The sequence below is a fragment of the Dermacentor variabilis genome, chromosome 10, assembly GCF_050947875.1.
Source record: "Dermacentor variabilis isolate Ectoservices chromosome 10, ASM5094787v1, whole genome shotgun sequence".
Taxonomy (NCBI): domain Eukaryota; kingdom Metazoa; phylum Arthropoda; class Arachnida; order Ixodida; family Ixodidae; genus Dermacentor; species Dermacentor variabilis.
Window position 1 is genome coordinate 24,250,606 of NC_134577.1, and position 22,406 is coordinate 24,273,011.

A 22,406-nucleotide genomic window follows, 5' to 3' on the forward strand; every position below is an offset into this window, starting at 1 on the left:
ACTCGGTGAAGGCCAATTCTAGGATCGAAATAACGAACATTTGGGCCCACAGAAATGCATGTTCGCTTTACGCACCCTGGTCAATTTGGTTTGTGTAACTGCCATACCACTTTTTGTTACACAGCTGATAACAATATGCTTCTATTTTCAAAAAGTTTCCATTTCAGCAATTTTCTAACAAAGAATTAGTGCCTAAATAAAACATCAGCTCCCAATAACTTACTACAATTTCAACTTTTAGATCCAATATACTTCACACAAAATGGTAGATTGCATGGCTAACTAGAGCATTCCTGCATTTCACATTCGTTTCAGCCCGGCAAGCAGGCAAAGAGCCAAAATGCTTCCTCTTAGCGAAGCAGACAAACAGCGTCGACACAGCAAGCATTGTGCATAATGAGTTGAACAAATGCGCTCTGATACAACATCTTTGCTAGAATATTTTGTTGGATTGACAACATTATTGTGTGATCGTCGTTCTGGGCAAGGGCTCTCTTTTGAAGCAAGCAGAAAAAGGCTTGCTGTGAAAAATACGATAACACAACTTAAAATGTAAAATAATGTAATGGTTGACTAGATGCTTATAAAACAATAGATGATACTGTACAAAGCATAAATGCACACAAGGAAAATTAAGCCTCTGCAGAAGGACTAGCAAACACAAACAATTTTTTTTTTGTTCTGTTCCAGCTTGCTGGAATCAATACGATAAACACTTGGCAGACGTGGCAAACAACAAATTGATATTTGACTAGCTAGAACTAATGAAATAATCAGTGAAGCAAAAGCAAACCAAAGCAACGGTGAGCCGCTTTTGTTGTCTTCTAGCATGATACAATTGGCTTGCTTGAGAAAAAAGTTGCAAAGCTTGAGACTGGGCTAATATGGATCCCTTCAGAAACTTGCCATGGGGTATGCCATCTTGCACATTTTGCACCGACAGCACAGCATTCACAGAATATTCACAGAATATAGTGTTTCAAAATAGCACAATAACAAAAGTAATAAGTCTGCCACAGAACAGTTTCACTAAGCGAGGAAATGCTGTAACCACCAACAAGGAATAGCACAACCACTTTGAAAATGTGGGATACAGGACCCCAGTGACATAAATAATCTTGTCAACAACTTGCTGATGGTTAACAGCAGATAATAACTGTAAATTTAATTGAACTTTTTTTGCAATGGATTTTCCAGTTATGACACCCTTCACACTAAACTGCATGCAGCTATTTGTAGGAGCATGCCACTGTCTGCCATAAACTGAATCACCAAATGCAGCAGCTTCTGGTAAAGCAAGACCTCGGAGATCGTTGAGCAGTACAGTATTTCTTGGCTCTGCTGTCTTATATTTAGACAATGTTTCCGCCTCTCCGTTCCTCAGGAACTTTAAATTGAGGAGGCAATGAGTTAGCCTTTGGCATCCCTTTAAGTCCGAAACCTTCATGTTTTGACATCACTAGAGAACACCTTGAGCACTTCAATCTGCTGACCTCTGCCCGCTTGCCTCAGGAGCAGTTGACCATGACCAGAGTTGCCAGGTCTAAGACTCAGAACCTAGTCACAATATTTCCCCAAACACTGCCAGGGTCACAAGCGAGAACAGTAGCCAAGCCTAGACTAAACAGCCACCGCAGGTATCATCACTTACATGACTCGAGTGGACATAAAAGATGCCGTTGAACAATGACAGAAATATTGCTCCTTGGCATACCTGGGGAGACAGCGATATGTAGTGTAGCTGCCGATTTGTTGCTATTCAAGTGCAAAACATAACTCCTCTAGCAAAATCTAACATTAGCAGCAATTTTATAGCACTAATGAATTGCCCCATACCAGTGTGAAAAGTAGACAACTAGTAGCTAAATTTAAAAGAAGGCATATATGTTGCATAATAAGGGGTCCTAAAAGAAGCCAGTTCAGCACAAGTTTGGCAGACCTGGCAGCCATGGCCATGACTCTGCACAATCTGCTATTTGCTGCCTATATCCCACACCAGACAAAAACTGACCAGAGTCTTATCATGAGCTTGAGTGCAGGACTGCCTATTTTGACTGAGCAGTCTGGGCTGGGTGAGAAACATTACAGTTTGGCGACAGTTTGCCAGATTGCTGCGCAATGCGCGAAAATGTGTTAACAGTGTACAGAAGCGCTAGACAAAGGTTGACAGACATGTGCACAATCTCTCGCAATATTTAAAATGAGAAAGCGGCTGCCTAGCAGTGAAAGAAACAATGCCATGACATTTTTTATGCTGTTTCAAAGAGTACTGCATACACTTCTGAGGTTGTAGAAACTCTACCCCATGCTTCTCACATGTAGACGGTTGATACTTAGCAAGTGTGAAGGTTTCAATACACTCGTAAAACATTTTAATTTGATATTAAAGCTGCTCTCAAAATGCTGCCGTGGCGTCATTGACATTATTGCGCCGTCCCAAGACATAGCAAAATTTGCTGACGCCGTGTAGTTTTAAGCCTACATATGACGATGCTGCCCATGAAAAATGAACATAAATGTTTTGCATGTACCTTCTGGCTGCAGTCCTGTGAGGAAGCCACAGTGACTGCAGGAATAGGGCAATTCAGTGTATCAGGACGCAATGATGCATAGAACTGCTGGTTACCGATACCAAAACTGATTCAGAGAAGTAGGTCTTACAGTATATTATTTGGGATGCGCTGATGCTGGGCAGTATATTTAAAAGGATTTAGAGAGTTTGGACCTTTATTTAATGAAAAAAATGTTGAAAATGTGATGTCTGTACTCCTTTCAGAAGAAACATGCTTGGGGCCAACTCCGATTTCCCAATTAAAATACACGCACAGTGTAGGAACCAATTAGACAAGTGTACAAATAGGAACTAAATCTGTTCCATTCAAAAGAGGAAGTAATTTTTTGTTGCAATCCTATGTAGCTTGGTGCTACAGTAAGGCAGATAACAATTTTTTACCTCACATGGTCCTTCCCTTACTCCAACTCTCAAATCACTGCAGAACTGATTTTCCATATTCGGTGTCCCTGTGCTTCAGGTTTTCCATTGATTCAGCCTTGTTCCGTGATCTGCTAGCCTCGTGGTAAGCTCACATGGTAGAGCGACTGCCTCAGAAAGGCGTTGGTCCCTAGTTCGATCCCTAGAGCAGGACAAATTTTTCTAAATTGCGAAGCTTTCTTGTTGAGAAATCCATATTGGATTTCCTCTGTGGCTTCGTGCTAGAGTCAGGTGGGTGACAATTTTTTTTTCTTTCCTGGAAGTAATTCTAATTGTGAAAAACAAAAATTGAGGGTCTACATTAAAGATCTGCTTTAAGTAGGCAGTCTACTTCAAGTAGGCAGATCTACTCCTATAGGCAACTTCCTCTTTCAAATGCAGTGAACCTTATTAGAGTTGGTACAGTGGCTTCCAAGCAAAGCCTTATCTCTATTCCAATGGGTGAACCAAAAGTAGCAGGAAAAAAACTCAAAATTTTTAAATAAAAAGTATAGAGCATTGCAAGATGCAGTTTTCCTAAATATGCACAAAAAGACGTGGAATTTTTTACAATACACTTCTTAGCCAGATTATATCTTTTTCCACTAGCAGGTGGTGCTTTATGACAATGATTTCTAATGGCATCACTGCTGAAACAAGGTGGCTATTGGGCTAAAACATTAGCACCTTGCTGGGACAAATGCAACTGCTCTGGCAGCAAGACATTCTTTATCATTAAAAAGAAAAGAAAACCCTAGGCCTTCCTATGCATTGAAAACCACATCTTGCTATAGTTTATACTTTTTGTGCTATCTAAGCTTATTTTCCCCATAACTTTTGAATCGCTCCGCATTTAGATTGCAGCTTTTCAAGTGCAGTTTGCGCTTAAGAGTACAGGCAGTTTTACGGTAAGGTGACATAACAAAATTCAATGTAATTATAATACTAGTAAACAACATTCAGCACATAACATGGCATTCAATGCTAGGCAATTATAAAAAGCGATCGGAATAATGACAGTTGTGGGTGAGCACAATGACGACATGAAAAACAAAATACCACACAGAGAGCACGCCAAAAGGATTTACGAAGTGTCTTGGGTCACATTTCCTTAATTAAAGATGATTTCAGCTCTCTTGGCTTTACAACATCAGTACTTTCCCACGGCAAAGAAAGGAGCACTTGTATTACCAGAAATCGCAACTTTTCAGTTTACTATATACCGTAGTAGGTTTGTGCGTTTTGCAGCTGCCCTTTGGCTGAGGCTACAGATTTAGTTCAGAAACAGATGCTAATAATCTCACTGAACTCACTTGAATGAGAATGTCATTCTTGTCTGGTAACATTAAATAACAAGGAAAAAAAAAGAGAAAAAGATCAGATTTGCATGCGGTTTGTGCCTAAGGTCAGCAAAACAGTGACACACCATGTTAGTTGCATACAATGGCACAGCTTGCATGCCCAGGCTGCCGAAACATCCAGTTTTTTTTTGTGGATATTGTGCACCTAACTATTTATTGCCAATAGTATACACTGCCACAGAAACATAAAGGCCAGCCAGCAGTAGCCAGTAAGGGCTAACCAGCTGTAGCCAGTAAAGCTTAGCAGGCCGTAGCCAATAAAAGTTGGCCTTGGTCATTAAAAGGACATCCAAGTCGTTGCCAGTTAAAGCCACCCAAGGTGTCACCGGTAAAAGCCACTCCAGTTAAAGCCAACCAAGGTGTCACCGGTAGAGGCCACCTGAGTCGTAGGTTGCAAGTGCCTTTCAGGTCTTAGTGGAAAGCGGTCAAGTCATAGTCGATAAAGGCTACCTGGCCAAAGCCAGTGACCTTTTGCTTTTTTGCAATAGGGTATAGACACTAAATACCAGACGCTGCCTGCCAAGAACTTCCAAGCTGCTTAGACATAGCTGCTCGACTGCCAGAAAGACCGAAGCCCATCCATATCACTTTTCCCAAAGAAATCTATGGCTCAAGCGTGGACTGCTTGCTCATTTCGATGTGTAAATAAATTGAAAGCTGAAAGATTTATGTGACTAGCAGCTGCCAGGGGCACACTCTAAGAAGACTATGTACATACAGTGGCGCAGAAAGACGGTGCAGCTCTGACAAGTTGGCATGTTAGTGTGGCCTTCATGCATGAAGCCTCGTAACGCATGCTCGGTTGGAAAGCAATGCTAGTAAGCATTGTCATTGTGATGCGACAGGCAGTATGATTTCACCAATTGCGTTTGCTGGCTGCTTGCCAACATGGGCTCACATAACGCAGTTTGCAACAGTTTAAAGTTGGAGCACGTCAGGTCGACGTTTAGTCGTGAACACATTTTTGCATACAGGTTTGCTGAAACACGAGTGTCGACGTGCAAATTGGATAATCAGGTGCAATAGATTTGCAAAGCCAGTTTGAGCTTCCAGAATTTAGCCCATGCAGTTGCAGGTACCGTCAAGTTCCAGCAATTCGACACCAATGAATCTGACCCATCCTTAACTCGACGTTGTTCAGAGATCTGTAAAGGTGCCCCTGCATTTGAACCAAGTTTGCACGGCGCTGTGTTCATCTTAACAGAAGCTGGCTGCATTAATTTTCTGGCCGTTCAGAGGACTTTGAAGCTTGAGTTAATGCTTTTAGATGCTTCGACTGCACCCAAGCACTGCTCTGATGTTTTAAACATGCCTCACAACATATGACGTCATGTCATACACAGCTGCGCGTCTCACTCTGACCTCGCAATTGAACCAGCAGTTCACTCCAACAATAAGTTCACTGAGAATTCGTCCCACAGATTGCAGAGCGAACTCGTGCAGATCGTCGGGTGGATCTCACTCAAGCACGATAACAACACATTAGCTGCTGGACCTTGGGCGGGTGAATTAAGGATGGAGGCCCCTGATCAGCGACGTTAGATCCGTATCGAGTCGGTAGTCGGCTATGTCGACGAGCTCTGAGTCGTTGTTCAGCACGGGTTGCACCCGCTCGTAGATGGACTGCATGGTGTCCCCGCTGATGACGGAGGCGCTGCAGCCGTTCTTGCACTGCGTCACGTTGCTCATGTTGCGCTTGGGGAGCAGGAAACTGATGGAGAGAGAAATCACAATGTGCCACGCACTGTGGATGTACTTGTAGTTGTCCTCGGTCTCCACGAAGGCGAAAAGGACTAGGCCGACAGCGGCGAGGAGAACCCCAGGAATTAGGTTGGTCAGCCACTCGCGCAGTGTTGGCTGGCACGAGTGGGACTGGTAGCACCTGCGTACCTGCGGGTGCAATCGATCATGCTTGTCCACTTTGCATGCCTTTTACTTATAGTACGAGTGTTGAAGTATGAATGTCGGCCAGTATAAGTGCTGCAGAAAGATTTAGGCAGTGTCCATGTTGTTAAAGCAACCATGGAGGTTGTGTACAAGAGTTTGTTCTGTGGGACGGTCTGACTAGGCATAGAGACACGTCGAGAGCTCAAACCATACCAGCTAACGCTGTAAAAACCTAGTGTCATCATCATCAGCCTAATTGATGTTCACAGCAGAATGAAGGCCTCTCCCAGTAATCTCTCAGTGAGTCATCCTACCCTCCCAGTAATCTCCAAGTGAGTCATCCTACCCTGTCCTATGCCTGCCAATTCCCTAATTTGATCACACCACCTAATTCTGTGCCATTCTGGACTGTTTTTGTTCTTTTGGCACCCATTCTGCCAATCTAAAGACCACCGTGGTACCTACTCAATGCACTATGTGGAGTGCCGACTTCTTCCACAGAGACTCAAGTGGAATATAAATCATCCCCATTCGCTTGTGTTGCATTTGGGGAGCAGAAATTCTAGTCCATGTCGCTGTCTTCCCATCTCTTAATGTTATGCCCATCATCTTCCAGACCACTGCTCATAGCACAATCCTCAGCTTCTTAACTTTCTGTATTATATGCAACACTTTAGCCTTATGGGTATGTACTAGGCTTGTGCAAATATCAATATTTTGGTTCGAAGCAAAGTCAAAGGGAATAGTAATTTGTGTTGAAAATTTTAGAAGCGAATAGTTCGAATGGTTGTGGGATTTGCATAAAACATGAAATGCAAGTCGAAGCGAACATCAAATAGCATAATATTTGATAGAATATTCGAAACTTTCGAATATTAGCACAAGCCCATCTTTACTGGCCTGGAAGTTTTCCTCTCCAGATGCCCCCATGGCTACTTGACCCGATTAACAATGCCGCCGAAACTAATGAGTAAAGAGGGCCTCACCCACGACACGGACAGCAGGAAGGCTCCGACACCTGCCGGTACGGCAAACACCAGCAGGCTGGTGCGCTGGCACTGGACGCCAAGGGCCACGCCCAGGGCGCCCAGCACGTGAGCGATGGAGGCCAGCGTGGGTGGCACGTGAGCCATGGCCACCAGGGTGACCCAGAACGAGAGCACGGCCGAGAAGAAGTCGCAGAACTGGAGCACCTCGTAGCGCAGGAGGCAGAAGCCAAACATGTCCACATCACAGGCATGGTAGAACTGCGGAACAGGCCAGGGAGAGGTGTCAACAACCGATTTTGTTTCATTTATTCATTTGTTATTAGTACCTTAAAGAGGTCGCGCAGTTACAAAACTGTCAGAGTGATCTCCTGAGAGTTTTATGATTTTGTGGCCTCCTTATTACATAGGACTGATTCATGGGATTTGAAAATCCCGAAGCAGAACTGTGGCTATGAGAGCCATGTTCAATGGCTGCCACGTGAATGAGTGCTTCAAATTTTAAAAAATTGACCAACCTCGAGCAATATCTGTAAAATATTTTAATGTCTTAATCACTGACTGCTTCCTGGGGTTTCCTGTACTAAAGTAAGATTGTGACTAAGAGAGCTAAGAGAGCCATGTTTGGGATATGCTGTAACAAAAAGTGCTTCAACTGCCAATTTTCTGCAATTTTCTAAAACATTTCAGTGCCATGATTACCAACTGCTTTCTGGGACTTCCTGTTTCACAAAAACACCAGGGCTATGAAACATGCTACAGCAGAAGCCTCTGGATTCATTTCAACTGCTTGGGTTTCTTATTTCGCACACCTAAATCTAGCAAGTACACAAGTGTTCTTGTATTTTGCATGCGTCAAAACGCAGGTTTACAGCCAGAAATCACACCTACAATGTTATGCTGAGCATTGGAGAGGTGTCATCAACCGATTGATTGATGGCATCTAACATTTCCAAGCAACACAATGACTATGAGAGTGGCATTTAAGAGATGATAGGAGAGACCATACTTCAACATTTTAAAGATTTGCGAATTTCCTGCAGCATTTATAAAATATTTAGGTTACCAAACCAAAGTTATCTTTCGAACACTTCATAGAATGTAACTTCCTCTCTCAAATGCAACAAATATAATTGAAATTGGCTCAGAAGCTGCAAAAGGAAAATTGTTATATCCTGAAATGATGTGGAAATGATAATTTGTCATGGTCTCACATGAAAGGCATGCTGAGCACAAAAATGGGCAAACGGAGTGACTGGACACATAACACAAACAAACAAATCTGTCTGATGTATGTCCTCCCACCATGTTTTTGCCCATACTTTGCATTAGCATGCGCTTCATTCGAAAGTGCTTGTGTTTCACATGTACATTCGGACGGCAAAATCATACTTGACCGAAGATTTCCCCTTAATTGCTGAAAATTTTCCTACAGTACTCCCATGGGCCTTTAGTGGGTAAAGGTTGGCTCAAATGGGAGACCTACCATTGAAAAGAACATGGTGACGCCGTAGACAACAGCCTCGGTGTAGAACTGACGTCTGGTCGCCAGGACGATGGCAGGCAGGAAGAACAGGTTGCTGAGTGTCAGCAGCAGAGTCCGCATCAGAAGGAGAGGAGCCGGTGTTGCTCTGCTGTTGTCGGTGCAACCCCAGCCACGCCAGCCTAGAATGACGTGGGACATTGTTCATAAAGTGGGCGCATTAGTGTTGGTAACTAATTAGTGTTGGTAAACAAGAAACATGCTTAACTATCGAGTAGGTAAATTTGATTAATAAAAAACTACAGGTCTTCGGAGGAGTAGAAGTTGCGCATGCGTTGGCTGTTTTTCACATGGTAATGTATCTTCGAGATGTTATCTGTGCACATGTCTTGGGAGGAGTTAAAGATGCGCGTGCGTTGGAGGTTATGTGCGGCAATGTAAATTTCAATAAAGCACAGTTGAAAGTCCAGCGTCCGTCCGTGTCTAACACCTTTTCCTTGTGTGCGCGTCCTTTGTGTTTCGCTGGTACCCCCTTTTTTCAAGTTCTCATGTTGGTAACATTTCTTTCGATAAAGTCAAAGAACTGCAGTTCAAAAAGAGCAGAGCCATTTAGAATGGCCATTGCTTGCCTCGATCGTCCCTCATCTAGAATCCAATGAGTGTTCTTATTTCTTATAGAGTAAACCCTGGTTAACATCAACTCTGATACTATCTCGAAACGTCAGTTAAGTCGAAATTTTTTCCTGGCTCAGTGTGAACCGCATGTATTTTTCAACCTATCTCAATATACTTTAGCACTGTGGTCCAAACATGTATCTTGAAATCTTAAGTGCTAAAATGTTGGGAAAAAGTCCCTACCAAAAAGCTTTCCATGCTTTGTACGCACTAGCGACATTGCCAAAAAGTGACGGGACCACAAGTTCGTAGCGATGCCTCTTCCAACGTCTTTTCTTATTGCACTTCATCAGTGGTGATAGAGACGCTTGGCCTGCATCATCAATGGGACAAGCCAGCTGAAAACGGCGGATGAAAGAGTGGCGTATACCAGAGCAGAAAGCAGGGCTACAAGACTGTGGCCCTGGGGCGGTATTCCTGGTTGATTATTATTTTTTTTTTTTTCTGATGTGAGCAATTTCGCGATATTTCACATGACTAGGATTTGGACACATCAGTGCCTACATGCAACAGTGTTTACTTGGCTCAGTGTGAGGATTGATTGTTGGCCATGGACGCCCAACGTGTTGAGTGCCGAGTCATAAGCGATACACCGAATATACCACTCCTGGTATATTGAGCTTTTGCGAAAATTTTAGCAGCTAGAGGTGCCTATTTTGAAAGGCTCTCTGTGGTCTATGCACAGCCAGGGATTTATATTTGCGTGAATTCACTTATCTTGAGACTCCACCCATCTCAAAATTTTTTTTCAAGATTTTTAATGCCATCTATGTTAACAGGGTTTTGCTTTAACGAGGTAAACTGAATATGAAACGAAATGCAAGGGCTATTCGCCCTTATTACATTATATAAATTTCGAATATTTGCCTTATACGAATATTCACTTTTGCCTTACAACTCCACAGACCCCACACTGAAATCACGGTATACGTACAAGTGGTGCTGTAATCCGTCACATCAGAATGCAGCTGTCGCGGCTGGGTATCCAACCCATGACCTAATGCCCAGCAGCCACTGGGGCAGGTAAAGAGAGGAAATGTTAAAAAAAAAAAGGTAACACTTCACACCTCCAACACAGTGGCAGGAGCTGAAGTAGAACTGCCGGAAGTGATTCTCCTGGCAGTAGCCGTGCTGGCCACAGGGCGAACCTTCGAAGACGCACGGCTGAAGTCGGATGCGAAGGTCCACTATGGTCTGCTCCAACTCGCATCGTACGGGCGCCCACGAGCTGTGGAGAGAATGAAACGGGGGGAGGGGGGACGTTAAGGTTTCCCACAGGATGCTGCAGAACTACATCGCACACAAGAGTTTTCTAAGCAGCATGTATACATTTTTGTTTTACTGGCAGCGCTGGTGGCAGCACCTCCTGAAGCTGTGTTTGAACAAGACAATGTGCTGGGACACCCTTCTGCTACGCAATACCTCTAAATGAGGAAAAGCAATTCAGGGTTACGAACATGGCACATAATAAAGCACAAATATGGAAAGTGAAACTGGAGGTCTGCGTGACTTTGTTGAATGGTGATGTTGATATTTTGGCAAGTTGGTACGGATTCGCTGTATTAGTAATGCAGTTAGTATTTTGTGTACCTAAGCAATGTCTTTATTTGAAACAAAATTTTGGACGCAGAAAAGTGCCAATAATACATCCTGTATAACGATGCCAGTTTTGACACTATATCGGATACAACAATGAGTCGCCGATGCACCTAAACTACTGTATATGTTCTACAGCAAAACAAGCTGCTTACTACAATGCTTCCATGCCAAATTGTCAGGTATAAAAATTAAATGCAGCTACTTGGTGTGTGCTCTGAAAAAGAAAGAAAGCAAAATTCCTAAAAAATAGAAAGGAAGAAATGCATGCTAGGCTGGCAATACGCAGGGCGAGGTGCCATTCCGAGCCTGAAAAATGTAGCGGCCTGGACAAGGATTTGAACTTACGACCTTTAGATTAAAAGCCTCATATTCTAATGCTGCACCACCTGCCGCTCTACCACCACACATTCAGTAGCTAGATTTAATTGTTATAACTGATAATGCAGCATGGGAGCATTTTAATTAGCGGTTTTTTTCACCACAGAAAGAAAAGTTGCTCATTGTTATATACAAGTACAGTTAAAACCAGTAATACTAGAAGTGGGTTCAACTGTACTTTTTATTGCCTAATTAAAATGTTTAGGTGCCTGCAGTTATAACAATTACCAGTTATAACAATGAGATTTCTCTGGCACATTAATTTTGTTATAAATGGGTGCGACTGTATATTGGTTGGGCACAGAATCTATGTCACGGTGAGTGCTGTAGTTAATGGCTCTGCAATAGTATTTCGTTAAAACGATAATGCTAAATATACTTGCGCTAGCTAAAATTCTCCTAACAATTACAAACCCAGTAACACAACTAATAGCACAATATTACTCCTGAAAGCCAACGGCCGCAGTTACTCGGTATTCGTCAGACTTTGCAAATCTGACATGAACTGCAGAGAGTAACATACACTACCAGGCCAGTCTGATGCGAATCGCAGAGCGCAGAGGAAATTTGCACTTTTCTGTCTCGTATACTTCGTAAGCCCCACCAACACACACAATGCTGAGAAGAATGGAGCCATTCTGAACATGCTTCACGATGCTTGACCAGGCACGCTCCAAACCATGGAGCCAGCTCTCTTGTGGAAGCACCGAGCACACTTCCATGAGCTGACGACATTAAATGCAAATGACCTTACCCCAGTCCGTACCTGAACTATTAAACATGATATCGTTAGCGGAGACATATTAAAACCAAGGTCTCATTGAGCTGGTGCAATATTTTCTTTGTCTATCAGTGGTGTTCGCATGGTGCGGTCATTTGCCGCAGAAAACATTACTAACAAGGGGACGACTTTGCCTCTGAGGGCTTTTGTTGCCTTGCTCTTTGAGCAACGCTCGCATGTGCTATCATACTCATTGCCCTTGGAATTAGGATCAGCGCTGACGCTCTTCAAGGCCACTAACCTGGAACCGTTGAAGCATGCTGCCGTGAAGGATAGGAACCAAGTGCCGGGCTCCGGAAAAGGGAAGTACTTGATTGCAACCAAGCTGTCGTTGGTGGCGACGGTTAGCGCGAGTCCTGGGGGGCACTGAATGCGTCCCGACAGGTATGGCGGCGGGCTATTGTGGTGAATGCAGATGTTTACGATGACCACCTGGGATGTTAGATTCTAAAAGGAGAAGAAAAAGACAAGTTATTTATGCGCACGATGGAAGTGCCTTCATCAAAGAAGACCGAGTACACTGCTCAGAAACAAGCTATGGTTGTAGTCTTGCTTTATTATTTATTTTCACGACACTGAAGTCATAATATCCAAGCAGGAGGTGGCTGCAAGATGAACACAGATAGACAAAAAACAAAAAGTGAATACGCAAATAATATCAGCAGTCAGCAAAGATACCAAGATAGTAAACAAAAAATACATCACACAGGTGGCTGCAATTAACAAGAATTTTCGGGCAATGCGTTCCAATGAGAGATTGTTTCCAGAAAAAAAAAAAAAAAAAAAAAGAGATGAGTACTTGAAGGCATGGGTTCACACAAACAGTGGTTTTCTGTAACAGTTGTGCTTAAGTCAGGAAATTCTAGATGTGTACATGACTATGTAGTCTCATGGCTGTATTCAAAGCTTTCTGGAGTGAAGTCGGCAAAAATTTTCATCTCGTGGTCTTTTTTCTGTTGGCTACTGACTCCTAGTTTGCAGTTTGCAACATTATGGCTGGAGAAAAGCGTCATTGAAAGCAAGTTTAAACATGGCGAGAAGCTAATCTTAAAACCCAAACGAATATTCTACACCAGGCTCATTACTGAACTATAACATGAAACTTCACAAGAACATTTACAACACTCCACACTGCACAGTGATACTGTTATTGTCATGCTGCACAACGACAGGTCAAGAGGGAAAAAAATGTTAACTAAATTCTGAGGTATTGCATATAAAAACCACAATGTGATAATGGGGCATGTCGTAGCAGGGGGATTAAGGATCAGTTGTGACTACCTGGGGTTCTTTAATGAGCATTTAAACATAAGTACACAGATGGTCTTGTCTTTTGCATCCATTGAAATGCAGCCGCCACACCCGCAATCAGACCAGCGAGTTTGATCTCAGCGGCACAACGCCATAGACACTCAGCTATTGCGGCAAGTGACAGGTCAAGAAGAGCCCCATTACCTTAACCATGCTGTCCAGATGTATCTTTGTCTGTAGCGTGCCCCCTATGTCCACAAATGGTTCCAGCTGCAGGCCAACCACGACTGGGAATGCATCTGTGAGGCCAAGCCATGACGAAAACCATTCTGGTCCCTAGAAAAATTATACGGAAGCCTTGAAGAGCTTGGCACATTGCCTGTATGATTTCACACACACAAAAAAACGGGATGCATGGGAACACACTGGTACCCCATACAAATGCAGCATGCTGGGCAAATGAAAAGAACGATTTTCAGCCTGCCTGGAGATGTATCACCATTTACGGCATACAATAACACCAGAGACATAGCGCTGGTAGAGCTAACAGTTACATTTCACAACTAAAGGAACTTGTTCTCAGGCAAGTTGGTATTCTGGTTTGCTATAGATTATTCCACTTGGCACAATGTAATCAATGAGAAAGAGAGAAGAGGCAGGCATAAAACAAGCGCCCATACCAACTGTTTAATGACGGCTTTAAAAACCATCATGAACAAACAACCCTTGTGCTAGGTTCTGCTTGGCACTTGCCAACGTTGGGCCCTAGTCTTGTACACAATGTCACGAGTCCTGAATAATGAGGATCTTACGTTTCGTTCGCTGGATCAGAGGGTCACTCGTGTCAACATCACAATGCGGCACTATCAACACTCATGAGAGACACTAAATCAGTATCGACTGATTATGCATTGTTTAAAAGCTCTATTTTCATTAATTTCGTGGTAAGGTCGATTATTTGGAGAGACACTGAAGGCCAAACCTCCATTTCTTAAAATTCGGCACCAAAATCACAGCAACAGTACATCAGCATGACATTACGGATTGCAATGCATTTTCTTGTAATTGGGTCATTGTAGCACAGTAAAAGCTTTCAAAACAATGTGGTCTATTGTTTCTTTACAATACAATGTAGTCCATCTTTACTGATAAAAAATTATCTAGGCCTGAGAAAACAGTATCGAAATCCAAGACGACACAGCGTGCTAGTGCGGGGACATTAGGAGGGCATTGCAATCCATCTTCTGTTGCTGTGTTTTTTCTTTTTTCTAGGGATCCTCTCGCGGCAAGAGCTTTTTTTTTATTATTACTGTAGAAGGGTGACACCTACTAACGCAGGTCAATTTATTTTTCTTTAATGTGCCCCTTTTAATATGTGAACAAACAGGAACAGTTTATCACGTACCTGCACCAGGAAAGAGTCCAAGAAGTCCTGCGCATGTTTGATTCGTGTCAGGGGTATCATCGGCAGGCATCCTTGCATGGCGGCCAGTATGCCCTGTTCTCCCAAGATCTCCTTCACGAAGTGGGCCGTGTGGGCCTGAAACTCCGTGGGAGTCGTGGTCGCGGTGGCGCTGGGACCCGACGCCACTTTCTGGTGATCCTCGTGCAGCTGGCTGACGGCGGACAGGGCGGAAGCCGTCTGATTGGACGAGGTCTCGTTGCTGGAGTCCGACTCGTTGAAACCGGAGGCCAAATGGCGTGGCTGTCGACTCGATTTGCGGTTTGGGAAGTGCCATGGGGTTGGGCAGTCTGCAATAAGATATAGTTTGAGAGCGTCAAGAGGCCTTTGTAGCACAAGCAGAAGGGCATCGAAATGTTGTAAAACTGATAAGTAGGAATTCTCAAGTTTAAAGAGCTTAAATGAAATAAGAATGCTCACACTGAGAAGAAGATAGTGCAAATGGAAGCCATGTCACACGTTTAAAAAGGCTGCTTGACGAAACAGCTTTGAGTAAAGAGCACCTGGCTCCTTTAAGCGATACAGAACTTCTAAGAAGTTGTCATGACAGATCCCAAAGAGAAGAAGAAAGAAGGAACGAAAAATGCGAGCTAGGACATCAACCTGGCGTGCCCCACACCTTCACCACATTCTCCATTGTGTCCTGCACCCTGCATGGCATGCCTCTGTTGCCCCACCCTATACATTGCATGCCCCCTCTCCTGTCTCCCTCCTACCCCAGTGAGCCTACAGTGAGTCGACTGCACCAATTCAGAGAGGTGGAAGGGAGAAGGGTACGCAGCCAGCAATGCGTACGGAGATGCTACAGTGTAGCACTAAGACAAAGGCGTTCCATGCGGTGTGCATGGCACTAAGGCAACGGCAAATGTGGCACCTCACATTTTCGTTTTCTTTTTTCTGCATTCCTTTCCCTTTCACAACACCGGTAGGTGACTCACACACAACCAGTAGGCAGATCTAATTGTCATAATCGATAACGCTGCATTGGAGTAGTATTGTAGCAAGCTGTTTATTTCGCCATAGAACACATACAAAAGTTGATGGTGTACCACCTATATCTGATACACTGTTAAAACCAGTATCGCTACAAGTGTGTTCGGCTGTAACCTGATCCCACATAACCTGCGAACATTCTTCTGCACGTACCTTTTATGTCGGCAACAATAGAGTAGCCAACATGCATGTCGGCAGCAACGGCGATGTAGTAATATGCTTCCACCTCCGGCTGTGGAACAATGCTGTAGAAGTCGCTTCCGGTGACGTTAACGTCTTCCGCGTACGGCAGGGCCCTCGCACGCAGCGCAAACTTTCGTATGCAAGGCGCAACCGCCTTGCTTTTGATTGAGGAGAAATTTGAAGAAATGTTGACGCAACCCGATATCTTCACTAGCAGCTGCCATGCACCGTCGGGAACGTAGACTCTGCATGAGAACGAGAGAAAAGAAAATTACCTTATAATTCAGAATTACCCATAACATTTATATGACCAACAGCACACCATGTTAATACGCACATGTGCACATTTTACAGAAATCAAATAAAAGAAATGATAGAATAAAAGTTAATATTACACCAGCCTCAACTGTAATATTGTGAACCTGTCACGTGTTCTTCTGATCTATCTCAATATCTTAGAGCTGTAGTTTCATTTGTCTATGGCCATAACTTTAATCTCCAAAGTTTTCAGAATATGGCATCCGCAAGAACCTTCTTGTGGTCAACACGTTCACCCTAGAATTGAAAGATGCAGTGTCGATCTCTCAGTACAATCTCGATACACCTCTTCTCAATTACACGACAAGTGGTGAAGATACTTCGTGCTTTATGCTTTTCATGACTTCCATGCCCTAAGAAGTATTGTTATTTCAGTGTACAGTAAGCACTACTCTTAAAGTCAACATAAATGAAACTCTTCTACTGCAGTGAAAAAAAAAGGGGGGGGGGGTGCTCACAGGGTGCATTAGACTAACAACTAAGAAATACAAATACATAATCTGCATGCCTTTATGCCCTATATGAGCTTCAACTTTTAGCTAAATACTAAATGGGTGCTCTGTCTAACAGTACATTGTAATGTACATGTGGCATTTATATATAAAACAGTGTCAGCTTGCACAAGTTTTCAGGCTGCAATATACTGCATGTTTCTGCAATGACTGCCTCTCTCGGGTTATTAAAAACAGAGGATTCGAGACAAAATGACTGTATTAACATCACAGCAACAGTGGGCATCATCATTTGTACAATAAACAGCAACACAGCAATTAACAGCATCTAACTAATTAAAATCATCTATTACAGACTCTAGGGGGAATGTTGTAATTGCAGAATTGAGGTCAGCCACTCTTCAAGGCAGAACCTTTAGCTAGAAACCTTCCGCCTTGCACCAATAACAAGAAACAAGTGCAAGAAAATGCACTGCTGTTTTAGTTTCTGCATGCACTGTTAATAAAAAAAAATATAGACAGTAATAAAACATAACTGTGACTATTCATGGCCCATTTGAAGTGCATGCCATTTACCAAAGTGGTGCAAGGTACATGCTTAGTACCAAAAGATTAAGGTTTAAGTACTGGTTAACAAATACGCTATACTCACTTGAACACAGTCAGCTGAGGCGGCGAAGTAACGTTGAGGTGCATACCAACGTTGAGCAATATGACCTCATGGTGGTGCGTCCATGCAGCCATACTACCTAGGCTGTACTGGCAGCTTCGGTGAATTCCCTGAAATAAGTGAAAAGATGGACAGTCTTATAAAATGATGAAAGAAATAAAAGTGAAATAAGCGAAGGAAGAAAGTGTGAACCAATAAGACCACAGATTGTAATGTGGTTTCCTTGACACAACGTAGAGGATAGCAAACTCTTAGAGGGGCACTAAATGGAAATATAACTTGAGTTGCATAAGTAAATTACCGTTTTGCAATACCAAGAAAGACACTCTTGGATTAAAGAAAGGCCTTGCAAGCCATAAAGGACGCAACACCGAAGACAGGCAGCGACACTGCCTCGAAGTTCCTGCACCAGCTCGTCATTATGCCAAGAATTTTCACAGTGTCTGCTCAAGCGCAGTTAATTTCTTTTTATTGGTAAATATGGACTTCATCGTATTCTAAATGAGCAAAAAGAAGTTTCGAGAACGTTTCCTGAGACAATGGTTCCAATGTTCTCTCCACTGCCGAGGTAAAGCTCGCCAGGTGTCCTTGATGTGGAATGGTGTTAGGGTTTTCTCAGTTTAATAATAATGAGAAAAGCTATTTATTCATTATTCGTCAACCATTAAATATTTGATTTGATTCTGGGAATGTTTGAGTCACATTTGATTTGGTCTCAGTATTAGCACGACCCTAAAGTGTGTAAGTGTGTGCACCAATAATAGGAGACACTGAGTACCTGCTGTTTGATCTGCCGGCTCGACTCCTGAAGAAAGGCAATGACAAACCAGCTGCCAGGCAGGGGGTTGAGCACGTGGAATTCTGGCATTTCCGTGGGCTGAAACTTGGTCTCTGTCTTGAGGTGATATAGGGACTGGCTCGGAAGGTGAGTATGAGTGGGAAAAGAGCTGTTGTCTGCTGCCACCACGGGATAGCTGCCATGCCTGAGGTAGCTGCAAAACAGAACAAAAAACAACAGACTTCAGCAACTCCCGCAGCTGTGGACCGATTAGGGAATTTCAGAATAGCGCTCACAAAGCAAACTTGAACACTTTGCACACATCACATAGCGTTCGCAAGCAAACATGAACACTAACGTACACGAAGAAACAGTGTTCTCTTCACTGCATATGCTCCGTGTTATAAAAGAATACAGAAGCTGGCAGTCTTTCAGCATTGATCGATTTGATATTGATCAAATTACCACATTTTATTTTCTCTTCTAGCATACGCTGTTTGGTTTCAGTGGCTTACATACACTGTCCTAACATATACTAGTCGGCTAGTTTAACATAGGTAGTGTTTACGTATAAGAAACAAAATTGTTTAGCATGGTGGTACCCTTGGCTCCTACTACAGTGTGAAATGTTGAGATGGCTGCATTTTCACTACTGTTGATCACCAATAAATGGTGCATTTTCCTTTCATTTTCTCTAAGCTCAACTGAAACACAAGCTACGAGTGGTTAGCCCTTCAAATTTCAGAGACTGTTCACTGAATCTGGCGTCTGCAAACCTGATGAAACATGTCAACAAAGAAACAACAGGATGGGTCCTCACGTATAGTCTTGGCTTAGACACCTTCAACACGAGACACCAGATGGCACCCTGCCTACTAACTGAATGTATTCAAGGGATAGGAAAAAAAAAAACTTGTGTCCTACAGGGCAATTGCTTTTAAATTACATAAAGTGAAAAATACTATGCCAAAACTGTCTAGTTCCTGTACCGACATGTTACCTGCAGTTTATACTGACAAAAGACGCTAAATAGCAAAACGAAATCAGTTCAAACTGATAAATCACTCTTTGAAAATCCTTCTTTTTATTCATTGGGCAATAAAGGGTTGATTATTACTGGACAAGGAAAAGACAAACCTTTCTCTTTTAAAAAGTTCATGCCAAAACCTTGACAGTGATATATCAGTGCAATGTCACAGATTTCAAAATGGTTTCTCATGCCACTTAGGCTGTTTCAGCGCAAGAAAACCTGTTGAAATTTGCTAAGCTGAGTCCTTGGTGGCTTTTGAATGTCATCTAGTCTTTCAATGGCAAAGAATTAACTACGTCCAAGCAAATGCAGTCAAAATACACGACTGAAATGATGCAACAACCTCAGCGTGGCATCAACACCACCATTTCATTCTTGCATCTTTTCTGGTTCGCCAAGCATCATCTCACAGTAACTAAGAGTGGCCATTCTGCCTATTGCACAGGTACAATTTACTAGTAACAGTCAAGCTAATGTTCTTTAGTGGCTTTTTAACATTACGCTTATCATGTTTAATATCAGCACTTGTTCAGCAGGTTAAGCAATATGTAAAGCACATAACTGTTCATCTATTGAAATAAGTACTCTAGAATAGAAGCTAGAAGCCAAGGGTAGGAAAGTGTAGTCTATAGGCAATGACGGCCTAAGAAACCCACCGCTGCCCAACTCAGAGAATTCGTAAGGATGCAACACCAATTATGTTTGCTCATTTCTATGACATCACATAGGAGACAAACTTCAACATCAGCACCTCTCTGGAGTTGTACATGTTTTGGAGTGCAGAGGCACACAACAGTAAGGTTCCGTGGGTACACCTTATAGTGAGTTTTTATGTTGTCGCTGTGTATTGTATAAAACAGCAGTGGATTAGATGGAGTCACGGAACTAGGAAATTTGGAGGCATGGGACGGGTTTGTTTGGTGCATGACAAGGGTAAGTGAAGAGCTCTGGGAGATAAAACAAAAGTTTTTTTTTTTTGTGCAGTGGGATTAAAATAGGCTGCGGACGATGATGAAAGGCGTACTGACATGTAAACTGGTTGTGACGGACAGTGCTTATCGTCCATGAAGGCCACAAACTGCCACGCTGCCCGGGACGTTTGAGCAGGCACTGTGAAGTGGAAGATGGCCACATCGCTGAATGTCCGATATGGCCGCAGAAGGCTCTCCTGGTAGGCATCTGAAGGGGTGTACACTGGAGCGCCCAAGAAGGTAAGCAGCAGTGCAAGGTAGAAAAGAAGTTTCACCGTGATTATTTCATCTCAGAATGAAAGTATAAGTGAACACAGAAGCCAGTGAAGTTGCTGTAACTATTTAAATAAAGGGGTGTCTTTAACACATAGGAAATGTATGATTAAAATCAGAGAAACTAGCATGCTGGAGCAGATTCTAAGAAGACGATATGGCCAATTATAAGTAGCTGTTATGGTTTGTGGATTCAAGTCAATTCTATTTCTTAAAAGGGTGGTGTCGTAAGGTTCAATGAACTTTCGAAAGTGTTTTGGAGACTGAAACATCCCCCTTTAATGCCACTGGCCCAAGTTGTAATTGATGGGGCTTGTTTAAATGCTGCATAGCAAGTTAAATTACATCAGCGACTGAAACGCATAGAAGCAGTGGCATTGGAGGGCATTTGAGAGCAAGTCAAGTGAGGCAAGGCACAAGGCCAGGAAGAAGTGAAGATGAATGATGAGCACTGACAAGTGCACTGGCTTTATAACAATGTTGTGGCATATACACACACAAAACACTTGGCTGGTTATACGAAAGAAAAGAGAACAGGTATTGCAGTAAACTATGGGCTGCAGCTGCAGTAGAATCAATGTTGCAACTGACCATGCAGTCGCAGTCTAGGTGTAACTTTTAGGCTGTCAATGCAGTCATCATGGTGGTTTCAGTAGTGTTAAGAAACTGTACAGTCATGAGATTGTGTTTCATTCTTAGCTGGCTGCCCATTGACTGAACATTTTACATATACCACTCAAGCTGACTTGATTATGCTTAAGTATTGCATTTTATTTTTTTATCGCATTTTCTGCCACACACACACACACACACACACACACACACACACACACACACACACACACACACACACACACACACAAGTGCGCGTGTGAATAATATTAGTGGAACATTTCTGCCATTTACAAACGCGCCCGCTGTGAATGAATGGGAGCACATTGCGGAATACGAACACGAATATTTAAGTTCAGAGCATGTCCCGCAATTCGCTTATGGCTAATGAGAGATGAATAGCTATTGATCACTTCAAACTCACGCTGACACGGCTTATACCAATGGCATATTTCACAGTACGGGGTGCGGGGATCGACTCAACCCGTTGTAAAGGCGCGAGCACGCTAAACTACGATCGAAGCTGGCCTCCAACTCCAGAAAACAAGCCGCAAATATCGACGTTGCACTGCAGACGTACAGCCACAAGTATCGTTTACCAAGTTTCTCTTTTTCTTTCCCTTTCTAAAGCCGTTGCACGACTGCTCTCAGCCGCGGAATCACTTGGTCATCGTAGTTTCAGGCTAGCGCAGCGCGTTGAACCAACTCGGGCTCGTACACTTGGCGCTTTACGAAACGAGAAGTGCCGAGCACGAGCAGCTTCCCGCGCGAAACCCCACAGCTGCACTGAGCGATTGCGACGGATAAAATGAACGACGGAGAAATGAAAAATAAAGCAGAAAAGGCAGGAGGAAGGATGCATCGCCTCTCCTTCCTCGAGCCGCATCCGCATATCGCACTGACTGTGCGGCCGAGCTGTCACACGCATTCGCGAGCCGTTTAAACGGTGACGTAAACGACTTACGTACTCACCTAGCGGAACTGCAAGGCGAGCGGAGTGCAGAAGCCAACACAACCGTAGCAACCGCTCCGTGGGGGAACAGCTGTTCGCCATTTTCTCGGCTGCTAGCCAGCCATCCCCCTTCGGCTCCGAGCGCCGAGCGGTATTTTCTTTTTTGTGGGAGACTGTCGCCGAGCGCGCGCGTTCATTCGCTTTCGCTTGTTCTTGCTGCTCGCGTCTTTGCCGCCGGACCCAGGGTCCCCGGGTCCCGAAAATAAAAAAAACGATCTCGGCTGCGTTTAGCGTTGTTGAAGTGCGCGTTATTTGGGCGCGATTAGAAAAACCAAAACGG

The 22,406-nt window shown here is 43.4% G+C and overlaps 1 protein-coding gene across 2 annotated transcripts; it reads right to left on the reverse strand.

The window, feature by feature from the left end:
* Positions 1-66: 66 nt before the first annotated feature.
* LOC142560153 (transmembrane protein 8B-like) lies at positions 67-22,406 on the reverse strand. Of its 2 annotated transcripts, none has more exons than XM_075672020.1 (12): positions 22,087-22,406; positions 20,287-20,452; positions 18,229-18,442; positions 17,433-17,560; positions 15,981-16,255; positions 14,778-15,124; positions 13,577-13,708; positions 12,363-12,568; positions 10,431-10,591; positions 8,692-8,870; positions 7,206-7,466; positions 67-6,222 (listed from the first exon to the last, which is right to left on the reverse strand). In XM_075672020.1, exons 1-12 carry the CDS (start codon positions 22,166-22,168, stop codon positions 5,842-5,844), a joined length of 2,532 nt encoding a protein of 843 aa, XP_075528135.1. In that variant the 5' UTR covers positions 22,169-22,406; the 3' UTR covers positions 67-5,841. The 2 variants fall into 2 exon arrangements, with proteins under 2 accessions (XP_075528135.1, XP_075528136.1); XM_075672021.1 differs by lacking the exon at positions 22,087-22,406 and adding an exon at positions 21,714-21,978.

Bases quoted from the DNA above. Each gene is read 5' to 3' on its own strand.
- LOC142560153 (XM_075672020.1), bottom strand. From the start codon at position 22,168: ATGGCGAACAGCTGTTCCCCCACGGAGCGGTTGCTACGGTTGTGTTGG. The intron at 16,256-17,432 runs GTGAGTATAGCG...GTTCTCATGCAG, and splicing joins CCTCAGCTGACTGTGTTCAA to AGTCTACGTTCCCGACGGTG. The intron at 7,467-8,691 runs GTAGGTCTCCCA...CCTGTTCCGCAG, and splicing joins TCACCATGTTCTTTTCAATG to TTCTACCATGCCTGTGATGT.